Consider the following 24,071-nt stretch of genomic DNA (forward strand, 5'->3'; position numbering starts at 1 on the left):
GATTCAGAACTTTCCCTCTCCCTCAAAAGCAGCACGCAGGGAGAAAGCACAGCACGGCACCCGGCAGGCCTGGGCTGCGGCTGCGGTCCGTCCTGCCAACGGCTGGCCGAACAGAGGAAAGGCCGCGCTCACGCTCATCCTGAGAGACTGAGTGACGCCGGCTGTCGAGGTCTGGCTGGGTCTTGGGGGGCAGAGAAGATAATGTCAGAGTCCCTGTCCTTCAGACACTCGGAGACCAGCAGCTGGGACAGACCCTTCCAAACAAGGACAGCCAAGTGGCATTTCCCACATCAGAGCCGAGGAGCCCGATGGCCCCGCCCCCGGGAACTTAGCCAGGCTGGACTGTTGGGACCACAGCTTTGCAGAGGCTGAAAAATCAAGCCCGCATTTAACGGAGAGATATTCTCGGCCTCAACTCTAAGGGCAAGACTGCGAATGAGAGAGAGGTGACCGGGAAATGACTACTACTGCTCAGAAGAGAGAACCAGGGCCTTGCAAGAGTGTTAGAAACCAAGGACCAGGTTCAGAGGTTTTATTCAACTCCTTTTTCCCCGTCAGGGACTCCCCACCGAGGACTGAGACAGTTCTGAGGTGGACTCCCAGCCACACAGACCCTGCATTAAGCAGAAGCCTCCTTCCCAAGGGGTCTGGTTAGTGAGGTTTTGTCTTTCCTGAAGTTTTATTTTCTCGTAGGAAATGTTTATCTTCAGCCTATGGCACAGCCCTTCCTACACAGACTCAGAAAAATTGGTTTCTGCCTGAACCACTGACCACTGGGTCCTGCAGCACACTGTGGCAATGGGAGGAGGGGACACGTTCCACGGAATGTGAGGGTCAAGAGGAGACATCCTTACAAGGATGCCAGGCTTCCAGATGGCCACAGGCCTGGGAGGGGCCTCAGCTCACTCGGAACTGGGAGCTGTGCCCCCTCCCACTGCGAGGGACGGACAGCAGCGAAGGTGTTAGCACTCCTTTAAAACACCAGGGCTCACTCTGCTGGAGAACAGAACATCTCTGTTCCCAACAAAACCCCAACCTGACTGATGACATTGGTCATCCAGCCCTTTGCACCATCCTTCTCTGTCTGTCTGTCTATCTGTCTCTCTGCCTTTGCTGTGTTTTCTCATCTGCCGGGGATTGGTGGATCCCAAAGCAAAACAGACAAAAAACAAACAAAAAACAAACAAACAAACCAAAAACTACCATAAAAACCCAAATAATAAATCAGTAAGTTGCACCAAGGGAGACAATAAAAAAAATGAAGGCGTTGGAGAAGTTTCAAGAAGAGAAATGTTGCCTCCATGTGGAAGGTCATCCAGGGTTCCCATGTCACTGTCAGTCCCCCTCCCACCCATGACTTTAAATGTAGCTGCTGGTCCACACACAGATCTACAATCCACACACAGACCACACAAGGAAGGCAGTGGGCAACAGCCTGGGCTCAGGGCCCAGCCCAGAGTGGCCTTCCGGCCCCTCCTGGCACCCCCTTCTCTCATCTCCCTACGTCTCACTGTCCACAGGTCAGATGGCCTGATGCCAGAGGGCAGGTGGCATCTGCAGCTCTGGGCGGGACACATCCCCCCGTCAGCCTTAGCTCCCAGCATCCTGAGCATCTTCTCACGCAAAGAGACAACACCCCACAGACCCCAGAGGGTGGCGGTTCCTTACCAATGGCAGTGGTGAGAAATGAAACCACTTCCGACTCCTTCCCATCATTGTAAAAAGCCAGGTGCCAGATGCCTGAATCCAAGTACTGGATGAAGCCGGTCTCGTGGCTGGAGGGAGGGACGGCTCCCCGGGACTGGCGCTGGGGCCCCTCCAGGCTCCGTGCCTCCTGGGTCAGGAGCCTCCTTCCATCCAGCAGCTCCACAAAGTCAAACTGAAGTACAGAGAGAGCATGGTTAGTAGCAGATCTGCTTTGCCACAGTGCTGGCTTCTTTCTTCAGGCTTCTCCTGTGGAGAACCCAGGGAACACACCTAAGACGGGCAAGAGAGGCTAAAGCCATGTGAAGCTTGATGGACCACCCCCAAGTCCTCCCCAGACCCCATTTTCTCAGGGCAATAGTCTGCTTATTCTTTGTGGGTGCAGCACAATTAGTGGGTTCTTTTCCGGCCTCATTCTGCTTTAATGTTGGTGTACGTGTGGTAAGTCTTCCTCTGGCTGAGTCTGGCTCAGGACAACCAAGCTTTTTCAATGGTGGGCATGTGATCAGACCCTGCCACTTAACAAGTGAACTCCCAACTCCGTGGAACCCCAAGGGGTCCAGGGTTGGGACTGGAGCCCTGGATGTGCCTTAAATGTCAGTCAAGTGCAAATGAAAGTTCATTTATATCTATCTTCTTTTTGTCAATGATCCTGTCTAAGCGCTTCAGTTTCAGGGAGCAGTTTTAACTGGATTAGCTCAAAACTCTATCAATAATTACATGCTCTGTCAAACACAATTGCCAATCGATCCGAGCCTGCTAGTATGAGACTCAAGAGAAGTCAGACACATGGTGTTAACAACAGGAAGATGGTTAAGTCCTACTGGCCTACTAGCAAGCAAATTGAGCTTTCTGTCTTTTTTTCCTTCTTTCTTTCTCTATATATCTATTTTTCTTTCTTTGTTAAAAAAATTCTTTATTGTTTAAAGTATTACATATGTCTCCTTTTCCCCCTATTGACCTCTCCTGGGCTGTTCCCACCCCCCAACACATGCCCTCACCCCCTACTGTCTGTGTCCATGGGTTATGTTTATATGCATGCATACAAGTCCTTTGGTTGATCTTTTACCCTCCCCCTTCCCCTGCTTTCCCTCTGAGGTTGGTCAGTCTGTTCAATGCTTCTATGTCTCTGGATCTATTTTGTTCATTCATTTATGTTGTTCATTATGTTCCACAAATGAGTGAGATCATGTGATATTTATCTTTCTCTGACTGGCTTATTTCGCTTAGTATAATGTTCCCCAGGTCCATATTTTTTAAAAAAAACCAAGATATTTATTCTATCTCATAAAAAATGTCTGAAGGCATGAATCTAGGGCAGTGATGGCAAACCTATGACACGCGTGTCAGAAGTGACATGCGAACTCATTTTTTTGGTTGATTTTTCTTTGTTAAATGGCATTTAAATATATTAAATAAATATCAAAAATATAAGTCTTTGTTTTACTATGGTTGCAAATATCAAAAAATTTCTATATGTGACACGGCACCAGAGTTAAGTTAGGGTTTTTCAAAATGCTGACACGCCGAGCTCAAAAGGTTCGTCATCACTGATCTAGGGCTAGCATCTCAGTTCTACAAAGAAATCAGGGGCCATGCTCTCTCTATTTTCCTGTGACTCCATCCTTAGCAAATGTATCTATCTAGCTGTTACCTAAAAACCTTAATGACTGGTGCTAGGAGACTGCATTTGGCCTGGGGATGTCTGCTGGATGCCTATAGATATATGATACTCTAATCCCAGAGCTGGGAGGGCCTTACAAGTCTGTTCTTTACCCATCGTGACTGGTAATATGTCAATCATCTGGGCTGAGTTTATGAAGTGTTTTGGGCATGCATATGTCTGAGTAAATGTGAAACTCTGAAGGAGAGAAAGAATGCCCGAGACTCGGGAAATAACATGTACTCGGATCCAGGCCCTGCACTAGCTGCCTTATAAATGCTATTCCTTATTCTTCGGAACAGCCCTGCAGTGTAGGTCTTGTTTTCACCACTTGACAGATTAGGAAATTGCTCTGAGAGGATAACAGGCTCCAGGTTTCACAGCCGATAATGAGAGGTCTGTTGGATTCAAACTCAGGTCTGCCTGACTCCAAAGTGCACACATTTTTTCCTCTAGATTATATTTCCCAGAATTTAATTTAGGAGACTAGGTGAGAAAAGGAAGGCAATGCGACATTTCCCAGAATTCCCTCCCCTTAAAAAGCCCCAGGGATATAACCCTACTCATCTGAAAGGCAGGGGGTCTGAGAGAAGGTAAATAGATGAATGGGTTATCCTATACAATAAAAGCCTAATATGCCAAGTGTCCGACCGTTTGTTTGACCATTCAACCAGTCGCTATGCCGTGCACTGACCACCAAGGGGCAGGCACTCCAACCGATAGGTTAGCTTGCTGCTGGGGTCCAGCTGATCAGGACTGGGAGAGACGGGGCCGAACACGCCCTAGAGCCCTCCTGCAATCCCTCCCCAGCCCCGAAAGTGCACTGGTGGGGTCCCTCGACCTGGGCCTGTGCCCCTCTCACAATCCAGGACCCCTCAGGGGATGTCAGAGAGCCAGTTTCAGCGCAATCTCCACAGGCCCAGGCCGAGGGACCCCACCTCTAGTAAATATATAAAATTCCCTTCAAGCTGAAGGATGCAGGCTTAAGCATTAGGCTTCTTGTCTGTGGGTTAAGAGTTGAGGTAGGAGCCCTGGAGGTCAGCAGGGCGGGTGGGATTCTGGTTACCTGCGTGTGTGAAGGAGGAAGGCCTTTTCTGCCATAAATGCCGACTAGAGCCGCCTTTCCCAGAGACACATTGAATTTCAGATACACGGGGTGGTCTATGAACACCTGAGATCTCCAGAACGTGCCGGGAGGAATCTTCTGGGAAGCCCGTCTCCCCACGTCGATTTCTCCCGAGTCTATAAAACTGTCCTCTGGAAAGAAACTACTGGGCTTTCCTACCAAGACACAGGGAAGGGAAGACAAAACATCACGATTAGACACAGGTGAGTCAAGCGATTAGTGCATTCACATGAGCAGGGCGCCCCTCTGCCTCGTACTCCTCGCTACAACAGTCTGCTGCCAGCCACCCCCTTACCCCCCGCCCCCCAACACCCCTACTGAAGAGTAAGAGTGTCCAGACGTTTTCCCAGTGATACTCAAATTGTTTTGCTAAAAATACTCATTCCTCCAAAGCAGTGTGCGTCCTCCCCAAGGGCCATCTGTTTACTGCATAATTCCACAGCTTGTTAAGATATATTTTGATCCTAAAAATAATCATTTGCTGTCACATGAGAATAACTCTGTGTGTGTGTGTGAAAGTGTGCATGCTAAAATAGAAAGGCTGGAGGAAACAAGGTGCTGTTATTCAATTCCCAACTAAGAATGGTCCTCCCGGCAGTAGGAAGCAGGACCCGAGTGGAGTAAGGCATTTGACAAGTTCACTAGTTTATATATAATTGGAATTCAAATTCTGAGGCTGAGATATGTGGATGGGGTTTCTGTTGGGAGCAGGGGTAGGGTTGGGGAAGATGAGGAAGAGGGAGGAAAAATGCTTCTTTGTCTAGGATGGGAGGTCTTTGAATATCATTTCTGTGCTAAAGAGGGTAAAGTTGAAGGAATTTCTCAAGTTCAGGCACAAAGGCTATGACATGCTTGGAAATTTGACCCAGGCCCCCAACCTTGCAGGCTGCAGGGAAGTGGGGGGTGGTGGTGGTTAGGAGTAAGGTCTCTTGATTATTTCTGTCACCAATCAGGAGAGTCACAGCTTTCTGGAGGCACCCCAAGTGCCAGGAAGGAAGACTACTTATCAAACTTCCTCTATTTAGTAATTAAACACATTCACATGTGAAAAATATAAACCCTCACTTCCTGCCAGACCTTGGCCTTCTGAGGAGTTGGGAGGGAGCAGGAGACTCTAGGGATGTAAGGAGACCACCCTTAGGATGATGACAAGCCAAAACCAAGTCAACATCTTATTTGTCCTTAGAAAGCACCCCCAGGCATCCTAGTTCCAAGCCTGTTGTGTTGTTAGAGCTGTTGGAAGAGACACTTTAGAGAACAAGAATCCATTTGTAAAGAAAACACGTTTCTGGGGACTTTTTATGAAAAACATTTGGGGAATAGGAAATTAAAGCGTCTTTTCCCCCTAGTTTTGTAAGAGTCCTTACAAAGCACATTTTATGCTGAAATGGAGCTTGGCAGGGCACTGTTGTAGTCATAAAATATTGTGCTGTTTTAAATAATACAATTCAATTTAAATGTTAAACTTCTCCATATGTTATCATTCCCTTATAAACTCCCAGGCAGAAACATCAGGTTTTTAGCTTCAAACCATTAAATGTTATTTTAATTAAATATATGCCAACAAAAAAAAGTTAAAATGCATGCTCTCAATAAAAGTACCACTAGTATTCTGTCATTGGCATGGGGAAGAGCTCGCATTTAATTCCTATATGGAAGCAACGTGCCCCAGACTTTTACCTTGAAAGTGGAGACACACACAAACCACCATGCAGTGGTTCAAAGTTCAAAGACAGAAGCCAAATTCGAAAAGCATTAAGATGGAAGAGAATTACTTTCCCATTCTTCCTTATCTGATGTCTGGTTTCCCAATACCACAATCCTTTTATAGTCCAGGTAGAAAATAGTATGCCCTTGAGCTTCTAATTCTGCTAGGGAAGCAGAAGTCTGAGGGAGTACGAAACAAAAATGGGATGAGTTCTGGGCTTTTTACTCCTAGAAACTGCAGAGAAAAAAACCCACGAAATTGCTAATTCTAAGGACTCGTTTCTTTTGTGAGTGGGTGTGAGTTAGAGCTGGTGAGAGCAGAGAAGGGTCTGCCTCCCACTAATTTGTATGTCTGAGAATAAATAACAAGAACATCTCCCGCATTTCGGCACGCTGTTGGGAAACCATGCATAATTCATTTTCCCTTCAGTGAGCATGTCTGCAGGAGATGGCTATTGTAGTAGCTCCTTCTTTAGCCTCACAGGTCAGGGGCCAAGCCCAGAGACTCTCAAGAGATCTGCTGGCCCAGGGGCACGAATAAGTTGGCTCTTACTCCAAAAGAGGGAGGGGCAAAGGGAGGGGAATATTCTTTTCTAGCACTCTAGTATTTCATCAAAGATGCCAAAATAGGGGGAACTTGTCTTTGGTGTGTATACAAGAAACCAAAATAGTAAATTCTGGTCTTGGGCACCCCCCACACTCCGCCCCAAGACTTTGACTTTTTTTGGCTGAGACTGTAAGGGCCACTCTGGAGCTTTGGTTCAAAAGTGACCTTGGACCAGAAGTCACTTTGTTGAGATACTTAGGGAAGGGGCCACAACCCAGCTGAAAGGCCGTGTTTGAGAGGGGAAAGAGGTCCCCCACTGGGAATGTAACCTCTATTATTCTTCTTCCCCTCTGGTCCCCAGAGGTGCCCTGGATGAGATGGGGGCTTTTCTAGGGGGAGAGCTGCAGCCTGCTGGGTCCTGGGCCTGATGGGAAAGAGGCGTGAGACTGGCTGGGCTGAGGGCTGTTCAGAGTGAAACCACCCCATCCTTTCCTGCCTTGAAAAAACCCCGTCTTCCTTCCAGAAGCCATAACCCATGATTCTTTGCTCTTAATTCTGAGCACTGAGCTGTGAGCATTAGGAAAGAAAACATCCTACTACACAGCAAAACCCAGCAGTGGTGGAGAAATGAGAGAGGGAAGAGGCAACCAGAGGAGAAAAGGCCTGTGTATAAAATTCATTTTACCCCTATGACATTCTGGAAAATAATAATAATAATAATAATAATAATAATAATAATAATAATAAAGTAATGGTAATAGTAATGAAGGTAGAGGTAGTAGTTTTAGCTACCATGTATTGAACTCTAACTACATGGTGGGCAATTTCACGTATCTTAGGTCAGTTAATTCTCACATGATTGAAATGTATATCCTGAGGCTCAGAATGCTTAAGAAACACTGGGAGATGAACCCATTCGGAGTTCGCTTTTATTATTAGAATATGGCTTCTTAGAGCATGACACTGATGAATGGTTAATCACAACTCTTCAAAGACATTCTCGATGGGGGCAGAGTGCACTGACCCTCTTTAAGGGCAAGAGTCCAATTTAATGCACAGTCCCTACAGGCTAACTAGCAAGGCCGGAGCGGGCAGATCCAAGGCTCAGTGTCAAACTTGCCGGAGCGGGCAGATCTAAGGCCCAGTGACAAACTTGCGGGCATCCTGGGGTACCAGAAGTTGACAATTTTTATGAACTCGGGACCTGCAAACAGCCCTAAAAGGTGACAGTCAGCATCTCGGACATTCATAAGAAGGACACTGTTCCACTGCTCAAAGTACTTAACTCAGGATTAGGGACCACCAACAGCACGATTAGGTTTCACAAGGCAGATTCTACTGACATTGGCCCTTTTCTTTGTAAATATATACAAATTCAGGCTTCCTGTAGCAATGCTGTGCAAATACACAATCATGTTTATAAAATAAATTTCTCAACAAATTTCTGACATGATTGGATAGCTCAGTAAAATGTGTAATATTTGAAAGAACTGAAATTTCATACACTGCCCAGTTACTTTCCTGAACTCAGTTCTAAATTGCTAATCAACTAATATGCCCCACCCTCCTTCTACCCTTTTTTGTTCTTTTCAATGCAATAACTTGCACAAAGGATCCTTTAGTTTCCTTAGCAACTGTTTGAAATTTATTTGGTTATCAAAATAAGCTGTTTCATTTTGGAGAGCCCAGCTGAGCCTGCATGCAGCAATTTGCATGGTTCAAACTGATGGGCAATTCTGATTTCACTGCAGAAAGAAGAAAATGCTATCCCTAGCCCACCAATTCAACCATCAGAAATGCTTGTTTATTCATGGCTTTTTTTCCCCCCTTCTCCATTAATGCATAACATAAGTTCTTGTGGCTTTACTTGCAAAAGCTGTTGTATTTGGTTTCTATCCTATGACAACCCTGAAATGGTTATAGCCATGTTGAAAATATAGCATATACTGCAGTTTGATGTTATTCTCAAAGACATGGTGAACATTTAAAATACTGTTTCATCATGTGTTTTATTTGCATTACTAAATAATACTCAAAAATGCCCTGATCCTCTGCAGGATCTTTGAGGATAAAATGTTAATCAGCTTGGATTTCTGAGATTCTAATAACTGATATGGAATGACTTTGAATTTGAATAGACAAGAAGAAAGGAACCAGGATTTGTGGAATGCCTCTTCACCACTAGCATTTGAAAAAATAGGTATCATCCTTGTTCTACAAATGAGGAAACTAAGACCAAAAGAGATGGAGTAACTGGCATGAATTAATAGAGCCGATAAATGGCAGGGCTGGGAGTCAAACCCTGGACTGTCTACTGCAAGGCCCATTTATCCTTTTCCCATCATACCCCACTGTTTCCCCCATCATTGTGGGACAGGGTCTCTGAACCTAATTCTGGAGTCAGCTCTCTTCTTTGATACCCTCAGAAGGGACAGGAAATATGCACTCACATTAGGGTTAGAAACTTTCCCCCTTGAGATGTGTCTAAGGAATTCGATTTTTTAACATCATGATTAAAAGCATTAACTGAGTAGACATTGGTTTGACCAGGGCAAAAGAAGTTAAGAACCATGTGGTCTCACGTAAACTATAGAAAGCTTTGTCCACTGTTTTTCCAGACTGGTGTGTTTTCTTGTCACAGTAATTGCTTTTGATGCTGACCACTTTCCAGCACTGCATTGCATTTCAGGGGTTGGTAAACAGGATCCATTTGCATTAGTAATGACAGATAATCCCTTTAAGCAAAAATACTCCAATTAAAGTAAACCAATAAGCTGGTGCAATTGTATTGTGTCTCTTATCTGTGCCTCCTGCTCCATGCCTAAACAACCCACAAACTAATTTCATTAGACTGAGAGATTTCAGATATATCCAACTCCTGTTTAAAGAATGCTTGATAGAGATCATGGGGGGAAGAAAATACATTTTGCTAAATGAGACCCTTTACCAATAGGTTTAGGGTTAAACATATCTTCAGTCTGCATTTGTGCATGCTGATCTAAAGACAGTCTTCATTTCATGGTATTCATCTGCAGCATCTGACACTGTAACTGGCTTGGGCATCACGAGCCAACAAGCAGGACCATGGACAGGACCAATTCGAAAAAAATTCTGAAGAGCCATCTGGTCAGTCCTCTGATGATTCTATGACTAATTTCATATGTAGAACTTGCAAATTAGAATGGGCCTTAGAGATCATCTAGCTCCACAACCTCCCTGTAAAGAGAAGGAAAATGAAGCCAGAAGGTCTTTTCAAGGGATTTGCTTAAGGTGACATCACAGGCAGCTGGACTTGAATTCAGGGCTCCTGATTCCTAAGCCAGAGTTCTTCCCAAGACCCTATGCATGTGCCCTCCTACCCTAATATGGGGCAAAGGAAGTGTAAATTATTCAAGGTTTTAAGTCTTAAAACCTTTGGAAAGGAGAAGATGGGCTTTGGATCTGTGGAAATACCCCCAATTTGCGTCCCTTAAAGATGAATACAGGTAAAAAGTTGATTTTGGCCTTTGAGATCATCATTTCAGAGGCCATGAGTAGATACCCCAACAAGCATATGCTACCCTATTAACCAAACTGTTGCGTGGAAGGCAAATCCTTGAAAGGCCAGAGAAGCTCAGAAAACATGACCTAAAAGTTAAATGAAAGGAAAGGTAAGATGTAAGCAGTAAGGGTAGGAGGCAGCTACGGCCACTTTGCTGACTGAGTTAACACCAGAGAGAGAGAGAGAGAGAGAGCAGGTCACAGCAGGGGCAGGAGAACAGATGGCCACCCTGCCCAGAATGACCTCCTGACTGGCTCATAAGCTCAGACATCTTTCCTGGTACCATTTTTCTGTGAGTTTGTGTCACTCTTGGCTGACAGTGAAAGAATTTGTACTGATGGCATGCTAGAAAGACCCCTAAGAAATTCAGAACATGGGTCTAATGCTGTCCCATTTAAGAAAGCCAAACTCCAAATGCCACCACCATTTTCATCAATGATAGAAAAATAAATCCGTGCCTCTGTGTACAATGGATTTCTCATCCATGTCTCCTTCAGGGGCTTGTAACCATAGGGTTAGTCAGGAAGGACAAGTTGTGGGAGAGCAAGAGCCATAGAGACCTGGGCTCAGATTCCAAACTCCATTATTTCCTGGTGGGTGACTCTGGCCAAGTCACTTCATTCATGTGACCTTTAGTTGTTGCATCTAAAATGGGTATAAACAAATTCACTTACCTCACAGCATCCCCGTGAGGATTAAATGAAATGCTCTTGGCAAAAATCTTTGAAATGAGCACACTGTACAAACACTAATGATTATTGGTATTGCATACGAGGAAACCAGAGCTTAGAAAAATGAGGCGACTTCCTCAAGGTCACATGGCTGGAAGGTTTCCTCAAGGTCACATGGCTGGAAGGTGCTAGAACACCTGAACTGGTGTTTCCATTAAACCACAAGGGTCCAAGGATATTTCAATGACAACACACCATCTACCCACCTCACCAGGCCTTGCTCCCAGAGTTGCCCCTTTACCCCATGAGGTTGCCCCCAAGAGCTTGTCTGGATCCCACATGATCAGAGGCGGCCACCCCAGCAGTGAGCAAGCCCAGAATGCTTCCCTGGAGGCATGAGATGGGATACTGCCGAGCACCAGGAGACCCGCCCAAGCCCTGCCATGAGCTCACAGTGACAAGGAGCTGTGATGAGGACACAGGTGGACTGGCAGCCGGTGTGGAGTGCAGAGGGATGGAGGAAGCACAGAGCATGGAGCTGTGAGTCAGGCACATGACGCGCATAATGGAGGTCTCCTCAGTTCAAAGGCAGACACAGAGGACTCACGACACGGACAACACAGCAACCCTACCTTCTGTGGCTCCTTTGCCTTTCCTGTCAGGGATCTCTAACCCAGTGCCCCCTGAGGGATACAGGGAGACGTCGGTTGGCACAGGCCAACTGCTGGCTGTGTCCTCCGTGATCTCATACATCTGCCCCTCCATCGGCTGCAGGTGCCAGTTTAGGCCAAACAGGTGCATGGCTGTGGTGAGCAATGAGAAAAGTCATCTTTTTCTGCTGGAGGCGGAAATGAAACTCCCAAGCCATGGGGGGGTGGGGGCAAATGGGGTGGGGAACACAGGGATTCAGGTCAGTTCAGTTCAGCGAGTAGCCCCTGAGGAGAGCTCGTGCAGTGCCAAGCCCTTCATAGGGGACGGGGGCCGCAGAGATGACCGAGGCGTGGACCCTGCCCCGGAGGACTCACAGTCTAGTGGACCTGGGAGGGGGCAGGGGAGGGGAGTTTCAGGTCTGGGATTTGTGTTTTACTTTAGGGGGAAAGTTGCCATTTTTATCACAAAGGGTTAATTTTCTTAATATCAAAATAACTCCTGCAAATAATAGGCAAAGTCCAATAACTTGGTAGGAAAACAGGCATAGGAACAGACAATTTACAGAACTAGAAATACAATCGGCTCTCAATTATATCAAAAAAGACTCTTAACATCACTCACAGGAGGAGAAATGCCAGCTAAACTTTGAAATCCTATTTTTCACATATGGTTTGGCAAAGATAAAAGAAGGTTGAAAATACACAGTGTTGGCAGAGAGCAGGAAACAGGCACTCTCATACTTGGCTTGTGCGAGCAAAAGCTGGTATAAATCCTGCGGAGGGCAAGTTGACAAAAGCTGTCAAGTTTAAAATACACATACCCTTTACCCTGGAATCAGTTTCAAATTCTAAAAACTTCTCCTCCAGATACACTCTCCAGATACTCACATACATACTAAGTGATATATGTACACTCATTGATAAGGCTATTCACTGCAGCACTGTCTGTAATAGCGAAATATTGGAAACCAGTCCCTCAATAAAGGGCTAGATATATATATATACTGTGCAACCATAAAAAAAGAGTGAGGAAGTTTTTTGTATGTATTTCTCTGGAGGGAAAATTATAACATGCAGAACAGTATATTTGATATACTACCACCATCAGGCAAAAAAACATTCCTATATATGTACAGAATATTTCTGGTAGGATATGAAAGACATTGGTGACCGTGGGTGTGTCCTGTGAAGGAAGGAGATGGAAAGGTACAGAAGAGAGATTTACTTTTCACTGCATATCTGTTGTACATTTCAACTTTGTAGCATGTATTTCTGTTTTAAAAATACTTTTCCAGGAAGCAACTGCTAAATAGTCTTGTGCAACAATCTAGATGGGTCCATAAGATGCCGAAGAATGGACATGTCCCTAAAAATCCTCAGAGCTGGAGAAGGCTAGGAAGCCTATTCCCAAAATCTAGTACAAATGTCTGCTTAAATCCCATCTGAGGATTCAAGACTTGAGCCTTGATGGTACTCTCATGGCTACCCTGACTCCCCACGTACACAGTTAAGCACTACAGTGCCAGGACTCCCCCAGCATCCTGTGTGTAGCATCATGTGTTTGTTCAATTGATGAACACTTTCTAAAAGGCCACTCTATGCCAGGATCTGTGGCTGGTCTGAAGAGCCAGAACCGAATCAGATAGCCCAACTTCAATAAGCTCACAGTCAAGTAGGGTAGACCAAGAAGCTACAGAATCTGTTCTGAGGGACTAGAAGGCCCAGGGGAGGGGGTGACTGACCCACTAAGGGGCTTTAGGAACACAGGGGAGGATCTACAGAGATATGAAGGCCCAGAGTAATTATGTGCCAGGCAGCACGCTGGGTAATTTGTATACATACCATCTAATTGCCATGGCCACCTTGCCAAACCCAATTTACAGATGTGCATATTAAGGCTCAGAAGGTTAATTAAAATTATAGAGATAAAACTATCATTCACCGAATGCTTACCATGTGCCAGGCATTGTGCTAAGAGCAGTAAATATCGTATTTCCTTTAATTCTCATAATAATCCTAGGAGGTGAGTGTTAATAACCCCATTTTACAGATGAAGAAACTAAGACACAGTGACATTAATTAACACATGGAAGGTTAAATGGCTAACAAGTGGCAGATAGAGACAAGTGGCAGAATCCAAAACTGTTCAAAGCCCGAAATCATACACCTTCGCCTTTCTGGCTTGAAGGCCCAGGCTCTCCCCACTTCCCCAGCTGCCTCTCACTAGCTCCATCAAGCAAGGTGTGTGAGCCTGATAAGGATATTTCCCTGTAACATGTCAAGCAGACAAAGGCTTTATGTGCCTTTCTAGGTAGCAACATAGGATTCTGTGAGGCAGACAGAAGGTGGTGTTACTTGGCCACAGTCTATGGACAGGCCCACTGAAGGTGGTGCTGAGGCCGTGTGACTGACTGCCTTCGAGACACAAAAAAACTGTGGAGGCTGAACACAGCACATCCTCCTGACTTCCGGTCCAGACACAAACCAACCCAAGAATATGCACGTTTAATTTAACCAGCAGGTGTACCCTGATAACAGGAACAGAATTTGACCCTGTGTTTTCTCTTCGGTGACTGGTGAGGGGAAAGGGTGAGGAACCAAAGGTAAGAAAACTGTCTTCGAAAACTGCCACTTTCTAGCTATAGTGTTCTCACCTGAGACGCAGGGATAAAAATGTTTCCAGGGGTTGTTGCATTAGATGAGATGAAATACAGCCAGGTGCTTTGTAAATTGTCTATACCAGGTATATGGAATTAACTATGTTTTATAAAATTATAATTGTACCATTGATGATCATGATAAAAATAGTAGCTAACATTTACTGAGCACTTTTTAGGTATCAGGCACTAAAATGCTGTACGCTGCTTTTGACTGTCTCTGTGTAGTTGTCAATAGTAGTAAAAGTTAACTTGCCTGGAAGAAATGAATATTCGGCTATTTCCAAGGCTGAATTAGCTTACATTTCTGCTTACCTTCTTACTGTTTTAATCTATATATTGGCAACTCCAAGGTGATGGAGAAATTGTTTGAACTATGGACAACTCAGATCTATGGAGTTCAATGTGCAGGGCCTCCTTCCCCATCAGAATCAATGATCGCATCTCAGTGTGCAAAAGTGCTGTCTTGTTCAAAGGTCAGAGCATTAACTCATCCCAAGATGAAGAGAACTCTCAGAGTGTTGTAAAGAGAAACATTTTTATTGTCAAAGCTTTCTCTTATTTTTCACAAGATGCAAAAGCAAGTTCTTGCTTCAAACATTATGCTGAAGGGGAAGAAAAGACAGTGGAAGAAGTGTTACAGGTGAAAATGATCATAAGACCTGGTGTCCCAGGGAAGGGAAGGAGGGCAGGGTGGTCCCAGCAGTGGGGCAGGCTGTGGACCTAAAGCTAGGAGGTGCACTTTGGCACTCCTTCCTCTTAGCTGTGCCCCCCACAATCATAAACAGAGGCCCCACAGAGCTGTGACCCGTGGAAGATGAGCTCCTGAAAACCACCTGGGAAAGCAGAGGTCTGGGTTCAACTCAAACTTGGACCCTTCCCGAAGATGCGGTCATTCAGAGATCACTTAGGAGGTGGTGGGCAGGGAAGTGAGCCCCGAGTCACCCAAACTGGGCTGAGCAGAGTGAGCTTGAGGAGTAGGATGATGTGGGGTTAGAGATGTGAAGCTTGAATAGTGCTGCTTTAAAGCCAAAAAGAAACCCAAACCAAAACAAAACAAACAAACAAACAAAAAAAAAAAACAAAAAAAGAAGAAGAAAAAAGGGACCCTTTGTCTGTGACCCAGAGTCTTAAACATAAGTCACACTCCGTTGTTTCACTGATTTGGCTGGTGGGTGGTTAATTTCATGGTTCTGGGTTCTGGGGGAGGAGAAGAAAGAAGGAAGAGAAATAGTTTGCTCTGTTTTCTTCCCAAAGGACACAACCCACGGTCAGCCAGACTGTCCAAGAATACAGATCTCAAGCAACCACTCTTCTTTATCATGGATGATCATCAAAATAATAATAGCAACACAAAACTAAATACCCAATGCTTTCTCTACATTATCCAATTGAATCCTCACATAAAAAAATAATGAAAAACATCATTGAAGAATGTATACAATGCAACTGGAATAGAAACGGAGCTACAGGAATACACCGTGGTTTACTCAGAGAGGTAAAGTGAGTCACCTAACACCGCAGAGCTGGTGGAAGATCGAGGCAGGTTTCAGAGTCAGGGGCAGTGTTCCAAAGGACCTAAAAGTTAATAGCCATGGATCCAAGAAAGCGAAGACATGGAAATTCCCCTCTCCAGCCTGCTCTGAGGATGGACCAGACCATGGAAAAGTATAGATGTATCATCATAGTCCTGGTTTCCTGAGAAATCAATTCTAACCACCACCACCACCACCAACCACTACAGATGCCCACCACAGAACTATCTAAATCACACCCTGAGGTGGTCTGTATTTATAACTGTGCAAAGCTCTCCTCCAGTACAGGAAAAGGGACATAAATAAGAAACTTGATACAGGTTTTGCCTTTCAACTAGTTTGCAATTCAATGAAAAGGTGAAAAGATGCTAAAGAGTTCAGAGAAAGGCTGTGGAAAGGCAGCGGGTTCAAAGATCACCCACTTTGAAATGTTAATGATTTCTGAGAGCCAAGAGCGGGGCAGGGGGAAGTTTCCTATTCCCTCAGCTCTGGTCAATCTGATGGGAGGGCTGACATTTTCCAGTTGCCTTTTCCTGCCCAGCAAGACAAGAGAGATGGCTGAGAAAGTGCAAGCTCCATCCTGACATTTTTAAGAAAAATGCTCAATAGATGTGCAGACGTTGAAGGCTCCAGGCAGCACCTGGCCAGCAGGAGACAATTAACAAAGTCGTTGAGCAGGCGTCACCAATACAAGTATAGGAGACTTCTCCCTGCACAATGCATGCCTCCCTTCCAAAAACCCAATGCAGGAACCCACCTGCATCTGTCACTCAGCAGTTCCAGGCAGTGAGTACAGATGGTTATAACCACAACTGCTGATCCCAGTGGCGTTTTTGGTTTCAGAGACAGTGGGAACCAACTCAGCTACACAGGTACCCACTTTTCTTATATTAGTGCTCAGTTTTGTTTTTAAATAGCATCATTTGTGTAAAATAAAGGTTGCTGAATTCTTTGACTTACGGTCCTCTGATGGGGAAAACAAAAACCAAAAAGGCCAAACACAAACCACGACACTTTCATTCCCCAGGTTCTATTTCCTGATTTTGCTACAAAGCCACCGCATTCAAAAGTTCCAAAGCAAGAAGTTCCATACACAGAGATGTACACTGCAGTGGAATCGCAAAAACATTGGAAGCCACGGAGATGTCTAAAAATAGGGAATGACTTAGCTAAAATATGAGACAGGTACTGGATGGAATACAAGGTAATCATTGTAATAAATAACCATGACAGCCAGCAATGAGGGCAAATGCTTACAACATAATGTTAAGAGGGAAAAAGCAGGACACAAAATTGCAGGTTTCTGCTGACTGCATCGCCATAAAACCAGATATACATATGAAAAAAATAATCTGGAAAGACATACCTAAAACTGACATCAGGCTTTGAATTATACTGGTAGGGTTATGGATACATTATCTTTGCTAGTTTCCAAACTCACGTCAATGCTGTTTTACATTAAAAAGGAAGTTCTACCACTTGGCCTCCAGAGCAACAGGTAGAAAAGGACTAAATTGCAGAGGGGGAGACCCTAACTTTGAGTGAGTAGGCCAGTCAGACACTTAGGCAAGGGGAATTACATACTTTTTTTTTTCCATTCAGTCTTAACTTACACTTTAAGAACATTATGACTCTCAATTCACAGATGAAAAAAATGTGAGTCTCAGAGAGGCCGCATGACTTGCTCAAAGACATTTTTCAGATGGGAAATGAGAAAGTCACCTGGGAACCCAGATCTGACTGGTTCTCAAGTCTAGGACCTCCTCCTGGCGTATCACACTGCTGGTGGGTTACATGCCTGAAATTAAGTTAAAATTAAAATTAAAAAAAATTAAGGCAAAGCCTCTGCTGACAGCATACCCAAGTTTGCTCTTTTGAGATGGTTTGTCAAGGGCAGTGGTCGGCAAATGCATTCGTCAACAGAGCCAAATATCAACAGTACAACGATTGAAATTTCTTTTGAGAGCCAAATTTTTTAAACTTAAACTATATAGGTAGTACATTGTTATTAACTTAATTAGGGTACTCCTAAGGCTTAGGAAGAGCCACACTCAAGGGGCCAAAGAGCCACATGTGGCTCGCGAGCCAGTTTGCCGACCACGAGTCAAGGGGCTTTCTCCTCAAGGACAAAACATGGGGCTCCATCCTTCCTCTTAGGCCTGGCTGATCTCTACAATCAAAACCACATAAGCGCCCCAGTCTGGTGTGGCTCAGTGGTTGAGTGTTGACCTCTGAACCAGAAGGTCAGGGTTCGATTCCCTGGCGGGGCACATGCCCGGTTGCAGGCTCAATCCCCAGTGTGGGGCATGCAGGAGGCAGCCAATCAATGAGTCTCTCATCATTGATGCTTCTCTCTCTTTCCCTCTCCCTTTCTCTCTGAAATCAATAAAAATATATTTTTTTAAAAAAACCTACATAAATGCAAATAAGTGACTTGTCCATTGGCAGAGTTAGTCCTCAAGTTCAGCTCTCCCCAGAGCACTGAGTTAGGTCATTTATTAGTTTCATGACTTTGGGCGAATTACTTAGGCTCTCTGAGTCTCAGCTTCCTCGTGTGTAAAATGAAGAGAGCAATAGCTACCTCAAAGGATTAAATGACATTATGTACGTAATTTGCTCAAAACCGTGCCTAGCACATACATAGTAGGAGCTCAATAAATGGCAGCTGTCATCCTTGTCATTTTGCTACATTGATTTTCCTAATTCCTGAAGCCACTGCAAGACGTGTCAAAGCTAGCTCTGTTATGTCACTTTTTCTTCTTTCTATATGTTCTCCCTAATTCCCCTTCCTGCCAACTGTGAATTTCTTCCAGCTCAGGGCCCTCTCCCATCCTGCTTCCACTAGCTGACAGCCTCAGGAACTGGAGCTATTTGCCCAATGGCTACACGAGTTTTTAAAAGCGAAATCACTATAGAGCAGCCTGACAGGATCCCACTGGTGACTACGTGTGGCTAATTTTAAATCAAGTAAATATATTGCTTTTCTTCCTGTCTCCAGGATAAACCTGACTCCAACACTCAGGGTAATTAAGTGTTTTCTGTAGAGTGGACTCTGGCACAGTTCATCATTTTTCTGTGCTGTGCCACGCTGGGGCGGGGTGGATGGAGGGAGGGGAGGGAGGGGAGGGAGGGGAGGGAGGCCTTTTAGCAAGGATTCCTTGGTGGCTGCTCGATATTTCTGTAAATCAAGGTGGGGTTGGGCATGAGTGAGAGGCTCAAGCGCAGTGAGCCTCTGAAGTGAGAAACAAGCACGCCCACCTCGATGCGAAGGCAAAATATCAATTTCACTGGCGGGCTCTGAAAACTGGTGACAAGGCAAGTTGTAGGAGAAGCACGGCTGGAATCTAATTTGTACAGAGTAGAGTAAACTGCTATTATTGCAGTAATAGAATAAGAAAGCTGTCATTTCTGGGCACCTTTCACCTGACAGGCTCCACGAAGACCTCTTCTGTACATAACTAATTTAGAGGTTGCCCACCTCCGCCAACCCCTGGAGTGACCTCCGCCCAGGCCCCGCCCCACCCCCCATACCTTGCTGGTCCCAGAGCCAGGAAACGAAGAAAGGCACAGAAGCACAGGGGTTAGGGGCAGCACAGCCTTTGCTGCCGGGCAGCCCTGATCCCTTCTCTGGTCCTCATGTTTATAGTTATGCGACTTGGCTCATGTTATCTAACTCTTTGGAGCCTCACTTTATAAAATGGTGACAATACCTAAAGAGTTATGACGATGAAAGAAAAGAATGTATTTTATGAACCTGTTATGGTACTTGGCATCTGCTCAAATATACGGCCAGTGGAGCCCTCTGTGCTGGTATCATATCATCGTATCATTTTTACTGTAATTAGGGTTTTCACTGAGAAAGTGAAGGAAGGAGATTTCTGGAGTGGACGACCCTAAGTTTTGCTCTGGAGTTGGAGGCAGCTGCGAGGACTGACATCATAGCCACGGGGTGGAGACTCAGACCTGACTGGTGCGTCCTGGCAGAGCTGCTGCTCTGAGCCCCCTCTCTAACCTCCTAGTTCAGAGCTCTGTCTAGTAAATGACCCTGTCATTAAGTCGCAGCAGGAAATCCTGTAAGAGCTGTAAAGCCATCTTCCTGCTTGTTCCTCCATCAGCACGGCCCTCCCAGATTAAAGGAGCCAGAGTAAAGGGAATGAGCCCACAGGCCTGCTCGGTCAGGCCACCCTGAAGCCCTCTCCTCAGGGCAGGGAGTATTCCTTTCATTTCCATCTCCCAGCACCTGGTCCACAGGAGTGAAGAAGAAAGGGGGGAAAGGAAGGAGACAGGCATAATTAGGATTATTATTGAAATAAGAACAGCTGTCATTTATTCAAAGTGTACTGTGTGTGAGGTAATGCTGGAGGATTCGCATTCATCATACCATTTCATCTCAGAATGCTTTAAAGCAGATATTATTAGGACCCCATTTTGTACATGAGGCATCTCAAAACATAGCAACAAGGTAGATATCATTAACCTAATGTATCGCCAGGAAACCAAGGCTCAGGAACTGTCTGTAATCATTCATCATGGCAGCACCAAGTCCAACACCAGGTCCGGGGCACTTCAGACGCCAAGCTTTCCTCAGCCCGGTGTCAAGGACGTGTGAACAGGCTCCCATTCAGTCTTGATCAGAACAAACATACAGCTTCTGATCCAACTACTGCCAACAGAGCACACGGTCCAGGAAGGGACTCCACACAGAGGAAGTGCTCAAACCTAGTACAAGGCCCACAGCCCATCCTTCATATTCAAGGCTTAACTGATGGTCCAGGCATCAAAGACACTGGGATGGCCAGCCTGTTCCAACAGCTCTGCTGGGGCAGCAGCCAGCACTGCCCTGGCAGAACCACCCCAGGGCTAGTAAAGTGCCCGTCACTTCCTGGAGAAAAGGGGCAATGCTGGTGCAAAGCTCTGCAGTTTCTGACTTCCTTTTTTGTGGCACCTGCATCCACGTGTCAACATTATTCACAATGCCATCTAAGCCTAATATGCAAATTGTCCCTGCGGGAGTTCGACTGGGAGACTGGGAGTTTGATCGTCTCTATGACATGCACTGACCACCAGGGGGCGGCGCGGAACAAAGGGAGGCCCTGGCTGGTGGCTGGCAGCCAGGGAAGGGAGGCCCTGATTGGCCCTGATTGCTATCCAGGCCAAGGGACCCTCCCTGTGCACGAATTTTATGCACCGGGCCTCTAGTTTCTATATAAAGGTGTCTGCACTTAGCAAAGGACCAGCCTTCCAAGTGTGGCACATGGTCCCCTCCTCCACCTGTACCAACCTTCAAGGGGGCAGGGAAAAGCCATGGGTTTGGTGAACACTTGGGAGCTACAGGAGAATGCCTGTTGCTAGGTAGCAGTTCCATAGCTACTAGAAACATACTGTGATAGGGCTCTGGAGAGCAGCACGCCCACTTCCTGATTTCCTTTGGCACACCAACCCTGTAACTAATTTTTTTCAATGATCAAAGTCAATTAGGAGGTGGTCCCCACTGTACCTCTAAATGGAGTTTTAATTTGTGTATATATTATTAGGATAGGCCTTCTCCCTCTGGAACATTCACTTTGGTGAGAGGAAGGAGGGTGGACAGCTTAACATGGAGCCTGCCACTCGGATTTGTAACTTGGGATAATATTTCTACATAATGAGAAGCATTTTGAAAAAGCAGTTTAAAATCTCCTAGAACAGAGTGTGTGAGGTCACAGCTTCCCTGTCTCCGCCCCCTGGACATTTTCTGGCTCTTTGGGATCATACCACATTTTCTTTTCTTAAGAATTTTAAAATTGATTTTTAGAGAGAGAAGAAGGGGAAGAGACAGAAACATCGATGTGAGAGAGAAACATCAATTGGCTGCCTCCGACATGCCCCCGACTAGGGATGGAACCGCAACCCAGGCATATGCCCTGACCATGAATCGAACCAGCAACCTTACGGTGTGCAGGATGGCGTCCCACCAACTGAGCCACACTGGCCAGGGCACACACATTTTCATGTTTCCCTGCTCCTGTCATGCACAGAGCAAGGCTCTCAACAAATGTGAGTCTCCTTCTCTGATACACACAGACACCTGGTTTGGTTCAGTCCTTTGACTAGAAAGTTTAAGGCAGCACGGATGTCCAGGCACCATGATGATGCTGATGATCAGGTTAATAACAGCCATTGTCATTGATTGAAAGCTATATGTGCCAAGCAAGCCCTTTGCCTTGTGCTGTATAAACACCTATCATTTAATCCTCACAAAGCCCTGTGAGGTAGGGACTATTACTCCCATTTGCAAATAAGGGAAACAGAGGCTCAAAGAGATTCAATAACTTGCCCAAGATCACACATTTATTAGGAGGTCTGAGTTGAATCCAGACTGCGCGGAACCTGTCCCTAACCACTATAGAAGCCGACTCTCTGCTTAGATGTAAGAGTGTAGAAATGACAAGAATGGGGGGAAATGCAAATCTCGTTATTATATGGACCTGCCTTACTGCTTAAATTTTGTGGGCAATATATTTTCCTGAGGGTAATCTCTTCATAACAGAAACAATTTTCAGAGTATTTAAGTGCTTGTTGAGCACAGTATCTGACATTCCTCATTATGCCCCCCTGCTCAGGAGTCTCAGACTGTGTGTATTTCCATCCCTTGGACACACCTGTCTGTCCAGCCTCCAGGCTTTTGCTAATGCAGTGACTCTTTGTGGAATGGCCATTGCCTTTCCGGTTTTAAAAAAAATCACAACGACAAAAAACATTCTCCAATCCTTCAAGGCCTACTTCAAATATCACCTCTTCCATGAGGAGTTCCACTATTATACCAGCCAAAAATGCCCTCTACTCTCCCTCCCACCTGGGCCCTTCCCATTATTGCAGCCTCTCCATGCACCCTGCCCTGGCACCTGCCTCCTGTTCCTTGTTGGCTCTGTGTCCATCTCTACCCAGTGGGACAGGTCTGTAGAGAGACCCAGCCGCTGGCCCTTATCATTGTACATCAGCAGATAAGTCACTTACCCACTCTGCTCCTCAGTGTTTTCATCTGTAGAAATGTAAGGATAATACAAAGCCATCTCCCAGGCTCTTGTAAAGATTACATTTAATGCAAGTTCTTCATAAAAGAAAGAACACCCGAAGTTTAAAACACAGACTAATGCAAAGATTTATATATGAAACTTCCAACACAGTCCCAGGCCTACACAGTTAGGTGTATGAGCTTAATATACTACGAAACTTATTTAATGAACTTAATACACTACGAAAAAGTTAGGATCCAAAAACCAGTTGTAAAAGAAGAGTTTTCAGGTAAAGGAAAGAGAAAAATGCCACTTCGTCTAAAAATCTCACTTAATCTTTGCTCCCCTGCACGCCATCGCCTCTCAAATCCCCTTTTTGTATGGGTAGTGGGGTGGAATCACGTGTGCCCACAGAGACACACACAGCAGCCCAAGCAGCATATCTTGCTATAGAATTCCACAGAGGCTCTGAGTGGTGAAGTTTAGGACAACCTGATGAAATGGATGTCACAGTACAACTAATGACACTGGCATTTTTTCTCTTTCCCCACTGGAGGCTGAACAAAATCTAACTCCAGGCTTCCAGGCAGAACGAATCTAGCTGCCTGCCATAGGCCAGCAGGAAGGACTTCCTCCAGAATGAAATGTTAGGCCAGTGACAGTCTCCTCAGGCCCCATGAGGCCAGGAGCACGGCAGAATCAGATAGCATGAGGAGCTGGTGCTCAGTAAGCCATGTGCATCAAGGCTGTCATTTCCTCCCCGATCCTGAAGCACTGTGGGTGCAGACCCCCGCCCCACTCAATGCCACAGCTAGCTAGCAATCCGGGCACAGTACATGGCAAGGGCAGCTGGACGTTAATTTTTTTATTTCATAAAAAACACACTAGTTTCTCTCTTTAGTCGGAAACTCCCTGCAATCTCCGGGCAGTTCAACTCAGGTAACCAACCCTGCCCCACCCCACCTACGGGGACCACAGAGTACAGTGGGAAACGGGCCAGTGTGGGAGTACATCTGGGTTCTTTCACTCATTAGCAATGTGGCTTTGGACAAACAACTTAACCTCTTCAGGCCTCAGTTTCTCATCCACAAGGTAGAAATAAAAATAGGCTAGTACTTAGCACGCAGTTGGTACCTGACAAATATTTGTTGGATAGTGAGACTGTTGAGAAAATGAAATGAGAAAACCCATGTAACACTCGGAACATGCCTGGCACATGGGAAGCTCTCCACCCATGTGAGCTGCCATCTCTGTCACATGAGGTTAGCTGAACAA

At 45.5% G+C, this 24,071-nt stretch overlaps 1 protein-coding gene across 1 annotated transcript in view; it reads right to left on the bottom strand.

The window, feature by feature from the left end:
• The window catches only part of TENM4 (teneurin transmembrane protein 4), a 198,082-nt gene extending 186,326 nt beyond the window's left edge, over window positions 1-11,756 (bottom strand). The window contains 3 exon segments of the mRNA XM_023755918.1: window positions 1,669-1,879; window positions 4,434-4,648; window positions 11,592-11,756. Of these exon segments, the coding sequence (XP_023611686.1) occupies window positions 1,669-1,879; window positions 4,434-4,648; window positions 11,592-11,724 (559 nt within the window). The 5' untranslated portion in view covers window positions 11,725-11,756.
• Between the last annotated feature and the right edge of the window lie 12,315 nt (window positions 11,757-24,071).

This window comes from Myotis lucifugus, unplaced genomic scaffold (assembly GCF_000147115.1).
Source record: "Myotis lucifugus unplaced genomic scaffold, Myoluc2.0 scaffold_86, whole genome shotgun sequence".
Classification (NCBI taxonomy): domain Eukaryota; kingdom Metazoa; phylum Chordata; class Mammalia; order Chiroptera; family Vespertilionidae; genus Myotis; species Myotis lucifugus.